The sequence below is a fragment of the Vigna angularis genome, chromosome 3 (genome assembly GCF_016808095.1).
Source record: "Vigna angularis cultivar LongXiaoDou No.4 chromosome 3, ASM1680809v1, whole genome shotgun sequence".
Classification (NCBI taxonomy): domain Eukaryota; kingdom Viridiplantae; phylum Streptophyta; class Magnoliopsida; order Fabales; family Fabaceae; genus Vigna; species Vigna angularis.
In genome coordinates, this window is record NC_068972.1 from 12100938 (window position 1) to 12111395 (window position 10458).

Sequence of the window (10458 nt, forward strand, 5' to 3'; positions counted from 1 at the left end):
TCAATTACCTCGCATGCCATAAAACATTGATATCACATCAACACAAACACTTCACTCTATTTTTGAAAGACTCGTGTATTAAATTAAACTCAAATAATATACTATACTCATTTCACTCTTCACAAAACAACAATATAATTAAATCAAACCTCTCATTCTAAATTCAAAAGTTATTATATATTAAACACAAATACTTTCTATACCAATTATCAACTTTAATGACCACCTCACCTTCAGATTCAAGTCCTTTAATATAGAGTATTAGAAGAAAAGGAAATGTCTTTCCTTGCCTAAATGAAGCTTCTTAACTCAAATTACGCTTCAAGAATCCTTACTCTAACAAGATGCAATACTTGTACATCCAAATAAGATGAAAGATCACATACTTTAACAGTCCTATAAAGGCTCAAATTTATCTTGAGCTTAACTGAGTCACATGCAAGCAACACATCCCATGTATGTATGTAAAGCTTCTAAAATGGTTTGAGAAAAGAGTAAAAGATGACTCTAGTTAAGATTATGATTTGATAGATTATACTTTTCTACACTAAGTTTTCTATGATAGATTTTAATTTTAAAAAATATGAATAAATTTGTTAGAATATAGAGAGAAATCTAATGGGAAAAAAAATAGTTTTGGAGAGTGCGTGATTTTTTACATAAATGCTCTTACAAAACCTTTTAATTACTTTTTAGGTATAATATTGAATATCCTACCTTCTAACGTCATTGACTATTGATGAAAAATTTATGAAATCACCTCAAATTATAGCAAATACCCACTGTACTGATTTTATTAATATACTGTTGATATATATTTATACATATACTTAAATTTTCTATATAATATTAATCTTTACTTTTATTAGATATAATATTTATTAAATTTTATAAACGTAATATTTTTATTTGTCATTCCTATATCTTTTGTAATTATTTTATTAACAACAATTTCTTAATATAAATTCAGTTAAAGAAATGTATGATTAATATACTATTATATATAATAAATATATCATATTTAGTAAATATAATAATTTATATTATATAAGAAAATTATCAGTATATACATAAGTAATATTTCAATATAATTAATATGATTGTAGGCTCTTATTCGATATACACTTAAACACTCATTTTGACAACCTAGTGTTATATACGTAGAAAACAATTAGCCATTATTTGGATTTGAGGAAAGTGGAAGAGAAAAATAAAAGTTAAACAAGGGAGAGATGAGAAAAAAACATTGGAGTTGTTTGATAAAATTGAAAGATAGTGGACAGAGAAAAATAACTAATAGAAAATATACAAAAATGCAAGTATATTATTTAAAGAAAAAATAATTATTAATGAATTAAATTTTAGCGCTTATATTTTTTTTAAGTGTTTTTATTTAATAGTGTCAAACTCAAATATCGATTAATATAGTATGAATGATTCGGAATTTTAAAAATATATGTTGGAGTACTGAACTCTTGCTTCAGTAACATGTGAGTTACACTGGCTCACTTACATGATCCTTATCCAACTTATTCTCGTTTAATTGTTTTATATTATAATAATAAAAGCTCTTTTCACATAGCTGTTAACCTCGTGTTTTACGAGGGTATTAAATATTTAAACATAATTAAGGTCTTGCTTTGAGTCTCATCCTCCAAATAGCTGTAGACATTTTTACTAAAGATTTTCTACTTAAACCATTCATCAGCAACTTTATCTAAGTCAGAGTTAGTATTTGGCTGATTCTTCTTCTACCTCCCTTTTTTTCTTCTTTCGAAATGTGAATATTTTGGAATCTGAAAATATATTTTAAAATATACATTTTGAAATGTTTTTTCAATACATTTTGAATTGTACCAATGAAAAAATATTTTTATATTTTTTGGATTGCTCAATTCAAAATACATTTTAAAAGAAAATTATATTCTAATCCAAAAGATATTTCTATATCCAAAACACATTTTAAAATACACATTTCAAAATACATTAAAAAAATTCATTTCAGAAAGTGCATTTCAAAATGTATTTCCAAATCCAAACATATCTCTCAAATTATATAATTTAGAATGTATTTTAAAAAAATAATTTTGAATTATACAATTCATAAACTATTTTTGAATTTGAAAATATATGTATTTTGAAATGCATTTAAAAATATATATATTTCAGAATACACATTTTGAAAAATATTTTCAAATCCAGAAATATATTTTAGAAGTATATACATTCTAAAATATATTAAACAAAAAAAATTGGATTGAGTGGATGAATTTCCTTCTTCCGGATTGAAGTTTTCACAGGCTCCTTCTTCTCCCTATCTCCATTTTGTCCACCATAAGAGACCCATTCACACTCTTCACACACAAACCAGTTAAAAAAAGAAAAACAGGGCACATAACATCTCTATTCTTCTTTACAATTAAATTCAATCTTCCTTAATAGTTTATAACTTTTTTTAACGAATGTTGTGTTTCCACCACTAACATCTCTCTACCATTGTCCCTTTATCTCATATATCCATATATCTATTATGATTAATAAAAGGCATTTTGTGACATATAGTAAAACAAGTAAGAATGGTAATAACACAATAAATAATAGGTTGTTTGCAATGTACTGTATATTTAGATAAGATAAAAAGATTTGAAAAGTGTAAATAAAATTATTAAAGAAAATTACTTGTAGTAATTATAAGAGTAAAATAGTACATGCAACTCTAAAACGACTTATCTATTTATATAAAGTTACAAATAATAATAATAATAATAATAATAGTAATAAAATGTATGAGAGGTTAAATAATAATCACGAGTTTGAAATTTAACAGTAATTTCGTAAAACAAAATAATTGTGGTCTATTTTTCCTTTTTGAACCGAATATAGTTCGCTAATAAGAGATTTGACAAGTGACGGGATTTAAGGTAGATTATTCAAGTTCAGCGTTCTAAACTATGCGCCACAAACATGGACAGAGGAAATAAAAAATAAAAATAGGAGATGAGAAAGAAAGAAGGATAATAAACTGTTTGTATAAAATGTAATTCAAGCCATCTACATCAATAAACAATCAACCAACAAATTTTGGTTTCACTTACTCATAATCCGTCATTTTCATTTTTGTTGAGGGCGCTTCATTTTGAGAAGATGGGAGATTCCTGCAATAACGTGTAAACGACTGCTCGGGACACCTGTCTTTGCCAGGGCCTTGCCATTGTGGTCGAGAAGCACAAAACAAGGAACATAGCTAACATCATAATGAAGGAGCTGCGATACGAACATTCAAAACCAAGTCAGCAAGAAGTAATGAGAACAAAATGGATTCTCCTGATATTAAACAAATAAATAACATGTTCAATGATTTCTATACAACATTATCCTTCAGGAATCAGAAGATAGAAAAAAACACCAAAATGAAGGTAATACAATAGTACTGAGAGCTTGAACTATTTCAAAGGAATTTCAAGTAAATAGATTTTTTCAAGGTCAACATAATTTCTACGAATAGCAAGCTGAGGTATTTAAACAAAACTTCCAACTGCTTCCTAAATTTGAAATTCTACTGTTTCCATCAAGAAAAAGATAAAGGCTCATGTATCTTCTCTATTGAAAATGTATATTACTTTATAATTAAAATATGTAATATGTTCTTCCAGATCCTTCCAAAAAACTGATGTTTCTTCACAGAACCATCATCTCAAGTTTCACATGGGAATACGCCGAAATCACATTTCTACAGAAACTATATACACCGAAGGACATATATGGAAAATGGATCTAGAAAATTAAGTATATGGTGATAATTTTTGGCTGAAGTGTGATCCTAGGATGGATGTCTTAGTTTGGACAAATTTGGGCATTGCCCATTCATCAATTTTTATTAGTATACGGTGATAATTGAGATATTCAAGGAAGCAGCATTTTTTCAGTTGAAAGGTAAGGTTAAACATGGAAGCAGCATCAATGCATGATGTACATAATCCAAGACAAGATACTGGGTTAAGGCCAATTTAAGCAGAAACAGTAGTACAAATAAAATTTGCATGGTTTGCTTGCATGTAGAGGTCATTCTGAAAGAATGAACAAAAAAAAAAAGGCCAAAGTTACAGAGATGAAGAGACGACAAAACAATACTTCTTCAAAGGGATATATTGACCACAATCACATTTGAGGAAAACAAAATTGACAAACAGGTCTGCATCTTGAAGAGGTAAAAAACATGGCTTGGAGCAGGAGACAGAGTCACAGAACGTCAACCTAATGGCTTAGTCAGGTCTGCCCAAACGTGGTTCAGCATAAAATGAATAATTATCTTATTATTTGCTAAACCCCCATGCCCCATTAAATTCTTCCTAATAACCAAACTGATATGTAAGTTTATACACAACAATTAAAGAAACAGAACAATATAAAATAATTACAAAACATCAAACCAAAATTTATATTCTTCACAGTCCAATGGCATATAAACCAATCTCCATAACAGAAAAAACATAGCTAACATCATAACACCTATGCTGTTGCGTGGCTGCATGGTATTGTCCATACTACTCTAGAACAGTTATTGTAAAAGTATTATTCTAGTCGTTTAGTTCCTATTCATGAAAATTATTTTATATACTAGAATTAGATCTATTGCAATAGATAGATATTATTTTTATCAAGGGTTTCTGTTAAGAAAAGGGTTTAATTGCTGTAACTTAGTTTCATTTTCCCAGAACTGTAATAGGTTATTTTTTATTTTTCCTACATGCTTGTTAGAAGAACAGCCTTCTTATCTGTCTCCCAGATTTACTAGTTCATTTTTTCTGTCTCTTCCATTATACTAAATGGCCATTATTATTCTACAACAATCCAGTAACAGAAATGAAGTGAACCAATAACACTCAGCATCATGAACTCTTGTACGAAAAAAATGTCAGTTGGATTTACCAAGCCCAGGAAATAACTCGGATGCACAGAATGCTCATGCAATTTATGCAACCAAACAGAAACCTTGGCTGAGATGAAGTTTGATCCCATGTGGGGATTCTCAAAGGCCAGCAAAAGCCAAAAAACATTCTGCTTCTGAAACCCACATAGCAAATACTGAGTTTTTTTTTTTTATTTCTTACTACTAAAGGTTTGCAGAAATCAGTAACAATCAATCAGAACTTCCTGAAGGTACTATTCAAATATATTGCTCCACCAGCCAACGATGTTTCTCAAGATAATTTTGAACAATGAAGGCAGATCTGAAATCATTAATGAATAGCCTATCTGATAGGTAAAAAGGAAAGACAACCTAATGATACAAACCAGTGTTTTTCTCCCAATTCCACTCCAAACTAAGAGTGATATCTTTTCTTTTTATTTCTTTGTATACCCAATCATCTCTAAGCTTATCTAACTAACTGGTGCAACTAACACATGCTAACCCGCTTTTCATTTGGGTGTCGTCAGTGGAAACTACAGGTTTTCAAGTATCATGATTTAATTCTTTGAGCATAAAAATGAAAATTACCAATTGATGGGAATTTTTTTATAGGGGATGAACATTGAAAAATATAGTTATTCCACATGATTCATGTTTAAACTGAAGATGAAAACTTAATGAACAATGTCTTTATTTCTTAAAGTAGTATTCAATCAATAACATTATAGTCATGGTCTGGGTCAGCCGCATTCAGATGTTGTTCATAATTTAGAGTATAGCCTTACTCACTATGCAAAAACATAATTCAGAGTTTAGGATGAATTATATAACACAGAAATTAAGAAATTAGCTTCTAGAATAAATAATGTGGAAAAATTCTACAGTTTAGTTTATTTTCACACACACATATATAGACACACCTGCATTTTAGTTTGTGAAAAGGTCCATTTGATACCTCAGGTAGCCAATTGGGATTCTCAGCATCAGCCATGACAATATTGAGCCAGTGAGAGTTCCGGGTTTCGACTTCGGAAACAAATTTGAACAGGGAATTACAGAGCCTGCACTTGGCTGAGTAGAATTCCACCAAAGTCGCCTCCTTGGCGCTTGCCAGAGCCAAAGCAAATGCCCTCTGTTCTGCCTCCGACTGTGTGAGAGTCGTTTTCTTTTTCCAACCTGAAACAGAGCTCGCAAAATTGAAAGGTATTAAACCAAGGTTTTGGAGAGATTTCAATGGCCAAGGACCCTCAAACTTGCAGGGACCAGGACTAGAATTAGGGTTTGTTTCATTCCATGGCCATTTCAGGTAAAACATTTGTTTAGGTTTAGGATTGGGAACAGAAATCGAATCCATTAAGCCACATCAGAGACTACAAACAATAGTCAAATAGCTAGTATAGTCGGATAGATATCATAAAGAAATGACAACATCCTTCCATAAAGATGATGAACTCTTTGTAATTTTAATATAAATTATTTTAATTATTAAATAATAATAATATAGATAATGATTTAGATAAATTAATGTATGTACAATAATATTTATTCAATAAATATTATATTTGATTTATTAATTTGAATATATAGATGATAAATATATGAATATAATAATTGATGTATCTCAAATGAAATATTTTAAAAAATTTAAAAGTAATATAAAATTAGTCTATTGATTCATAAATAATGTGTTAAATACTTTAATTTTAGAAACCTGGTACTTTAGAATATTAGTTGAATAAATATAATATATAATTACTTGGGGCTTAAAAAATGATTATTAGATATTCAGTAACCTGAATCAAGAAAAATATAAAGTATTTAATGATAATTTAATTGATTAAATTTTCATATTTATAGAATTAATTTAAGCAAGTAATGATAAAAGAAAATATGGTATTATTTATTTTAATAATTCTTGAAAGTAGAATGGATGAGTAAGAGTTATGTTTTAGGGTTTTGTTAAAAAAAATAATTTGGATCTGATTTTAATTTGTTTAATTAAAGATTAAATAATATGAAATTAAAAAGGATTGTATAAATGAAAGAAGATTAGGAAATTTAAGCACAGTAACAAGTATAGAAATTATACGTAGATGTTTAGAAACTTTACTGAATATGAAATTAATTTATAAAATTATTAAGATGTGTTTGCTTTTTATGTAAATAACTAGTTTTTATGTTTTTATTATGTTTATATATTAATAATTATAATTGTAGAAATAATATTTTTATAATTTATAAAAATATTTTTCTTTATATATATAATAATTATTATAATAATAATAATAATATTTTTGTAATTTTAAATAACGATTTCAAATTTATTTTAACATATTTTTTACTATTTATATTTAATTTTATATTATATTTATCTTTAAAAGATAAAATAGTAATAATATAATTTTATTTATTAAACCATGTTTTCTAATCTATCATTCTTATAACATTATACACCACAAACTTTTATAAACTTTTCATTCAAATCCCTATATCTATCTCTTTAGATTTCTTAATCTAAACCATCACAATCTTTTTTCTCATTCCCTCAAATTTATATATTCAAACATTACCTAAATGTCAAAGTTTTCAATTTGAAAAGAAAAAAAGAATTAAAATTTAAAATTCAAATAAAAGAAAATAAGTAATTGTCCTGTAAATCTAAAATTATAAACATGTTTCTTATGTTTGGTCATACTTTCTTTATTCTCTTTAACTTGTGTCTTGTATCTTTTTTTTATTATTTAACCTTAATGCATGAAATAGACTGAAAATTAAATTGAATTTTCATTTTTCCTCACCTAATTTCTTATTATTCACTAATTGAGTTTAATATGTTTAATTATAAAAAATACTAATTATACTTAGTTTTACATTAACGAAAAATACTAGTTTTTAAATTTTATCATCAAAATATTATTATTTTTTACAAATATTTATTTAATTTAAATTTGTAACATCTTTGTCAATAGATCCATTAAAATAATATTATTCTATTCCATAACATCTATTGCAGAACAATTCTAATAAAGTTTTTGTTCCAGGAATAAAAGCTATAAAAATTGATGGCTTTATATCAAAAGGATATCATGCAACAGAAACAAACAAACAATATAGAAAAGCTATAGTATATTCACAAACTAATCTCCACATCATTAATTTGGTTAATAGGTTCCATGATTTGTACCAGTCAGGAAGGTGAAAAGAGTAAGTCCCACAGACAAAATGAGTTTGCTCTCAACAAGAAAACAACCGTTACTGACATAACCTAAAAGAAAATGTAGCTATATATCGAGAGTGGAGACTGGTCCCAGATAATCTCCTTCCAAACTGACCAATGCTTGAAAGTCCCTATCTGCTTCCATCCACTTAGTACCTATCACTGAAAAGCGAAGTGTGACATCTTTTCCAATTTTTGACAATTTGTCATTCATGAAGCAAGCATTTTCACCAGGAACATATTCGTAATCAGGCATCTTCAAATGTGAGAGATAGACATTCTCAATTGGACCACATCTCATGAAAACTCCATGCTTTAGAACCTTGTGGACAACACCCTCCAATATCTCTCCATTGAAAATCTTGAAGGTAATGGCATTAAAAACAACAGGGAAGAGCACATCCCCATGCTGTCTGACCTTTCCTTCCCCTATTTTCTCCAGTGTGGTCACAGCAAGAAAGTATCCCAAATCTTTGGTTGCTTTCTTCATAGCAAAGTCACCTAGCAGGCGGATGATGATTGCCCTCTGAAGCATCAGACCTTGTGGTTGCAGATTTTCTGGAGCAATGATGACATTCCAAGACAGCTGAACTTTGAGAAACATTGTTTATTTGTTCCTAATTCTTCTGCCATCGAATAAAAAAATATCAGTACCTAATCCAAATTTCAAAGGCACAAGTATTCTTCAACAAAGTTAGCAGTACATTTTAATGATTAGGTTGATGGGTATCTAAATTTTAATCTTCCCAGACTAGTGTTAATGTCACCAAAGTCACTCTGTACTAGGAAATCACTAAGAATCATAGATAAACATATAACTTTCCCAGTTTACAACTTCTCAAATAGAGACACATTCTTACTTCATAATATGTTGCTAGACACAACATTTTGTAATTTTAATTTAATACAAATTTTATCCAGCAAGATGCATACCCACATTTTATCTTAAATATGTATTCTCAAAGCTGTTAACTTGTAACCACAACTACAGTTTCAATAATGAGGGTATAGTGACTCGAGAAGCTCCTACAGTCAGTGAACTGGGATCCAAATAATGACCATATGCAGTTGCTGGAAGCTCTCTTAGTGCACAAATCACATCCTTGATGTAATTCAGTGAAGTTCAGGGACTAATCTAAGAGATTTTCCAATAATCAAAGAAATACCGAGCACGATTCTACTACTGCTATAACTACTTAATTATTTTTAAGGACAATTTTATCAGAGAGAATAATACTTCGAAGATCAAAATGACGGTTTACTAAAAAAATACACTATCTATATAACACATACTATCAAGAATACAGTTGAATTGTCACATGTCTCTGTTTTATAGCTAATTACAACAATTTATATCTGCAAAGTTGACAGTTGAGACGACAACAGAGTTGAGTGTTCATTTATCTTTTCTTCTTCTTTCTTCTAACAGCAATTACTTTCAAGAAGAAGACTACCCAAAAGCCCTCGTCATCAAAGGGTTTAACCCTTAAAGTTTTTTCACCCACCTATCCAAATTAAAAGACCCAACAAATGCCAAAACTCTTCTAAAATTCCTGACCATTCTCAACAAATTTAAAACAAACCTAATTTCCCACACCTTAGGTTTTTCCTATATTTTGAAGATAGCAAAAATTTAAGAGGATGAAGCAAAACGCCATTAAACTTCTTAATTACCTCAAAAGATTCAAATACTAGCCATAAAGCACCCCATAATAACCTCACACTCAAAAACTCCTACACCCAACAAATCTCAAGCCATGCATGACTCCGTAGAGGAGGGCGAGACAGAAAATTAAGAAAGAATGGAGAAGAAGGAACTTACCGAAGACAAAAACTCTCTTTTGATACTCTACACTATCTCTTAGTAAGCTTGCAAGAGAGAAAGGTGTTGTAAGTTTGGGAGTAGGAGAGGAAGAAGGAGAATGGAAGGAGAATGGAAGAAGAACGAATGAAAGGATTTTTTTTTTTAAAAGACACGAAAATTTCAAATTTTTATTCGCACCCCAATTGCTAAACTCACCCCTATTATACCCAATGCTACCACAATCAGTCAGAGGCCGAACTTTATACTTGATACACCATCTACAAACTACTATCACCAACCATCGATACAACTAAAACTTAAATAAAATACATTCATGTTATATATATATATATATATATATATATATATATATATATATATATATATATATATATATATATATATATATATATATATATATATATATATATATATATATATATATGTATATATATCAAAAACATGGTTCAGTTATTTTAATTTAATAACTTGTTTGTATTTTGTTCATATGAATTTATAATTTGA

The 10458-nt window shown here is 28.6% G+C and overlaps 2 protein-coding genes across 4 annotated transcripts; both read right to left on the bottom strand.

Annotated features, from left to right (window-relative positions):
- Nucleotides 1-2998: 2998 nt before the first annotated feature.
- Nucleotides 2999-6337, bottom strand: LOC128195948 (uncharacterized). Of its 2 annotated transcripts, none has more exons than XM_052875091.1 (2): nucleotides 5833-6337; nucleotides 2999-3264 (listed from the first exon to the last, which is right to left on the bottom strand). In XM_052875091.1, the coding sequence occupies exons 1-2, from the start codon at nucleotides 6264-6266 to the stop codon at nucleotides 3132-3134; spliced, it is 567 nt and encodes a 188-aa protein (XP_052731051.1). In that variant the 5' UTR covers nucleotides 6267-6337; the 3' UTR covers nucleotides 2999-3131. The 2 variants fall into 2 exon arrangements, with proteins under 2 accessions (XP_052731051.1, XP_052731052.1); XM_052875092.1 differs by having other exon boundaries at nucleotides 5868-6336.
- A 1686-nt stretch (nucleotides 6338-8023) lies between these two features.
- On the bottom strand, nucleotides 8024-10087 carry LOC108325336 (DNA-directed RNA polymerase V subunit 7). 2 transcript variants are annotated; one of them, XM_017558394.2, is made up of 2 exons: nucleotides 9952-10087; nucleotides 8024-8755 (listed from the first exon to the last, which is right to left on the bottom strand). In XM_017558394.2, exon 2 carries the CDS (start codon nucleotides 8731-8733, stop codon nucleotides 8194-8196), a length of 540 nt encoding a protein of 179 aa, XP_017413883.1. In that variant the 5' UTR covers nucleotides 8734-8755; nucleotides 9952-10087; the 3' UTR covers nucleotides 8024-8193. The 2 variants fall into 2 exon arrangements, with proteins under 2 accessions (XP_017413883.1, XP_017413884.1); XM_017558395.2 differs by having other exon boundaries at nucleotides 8024-8752; nucleotides 9952-10086.
- Nucleotides 10088-10458: the final 371 nt, after the last annotated feature.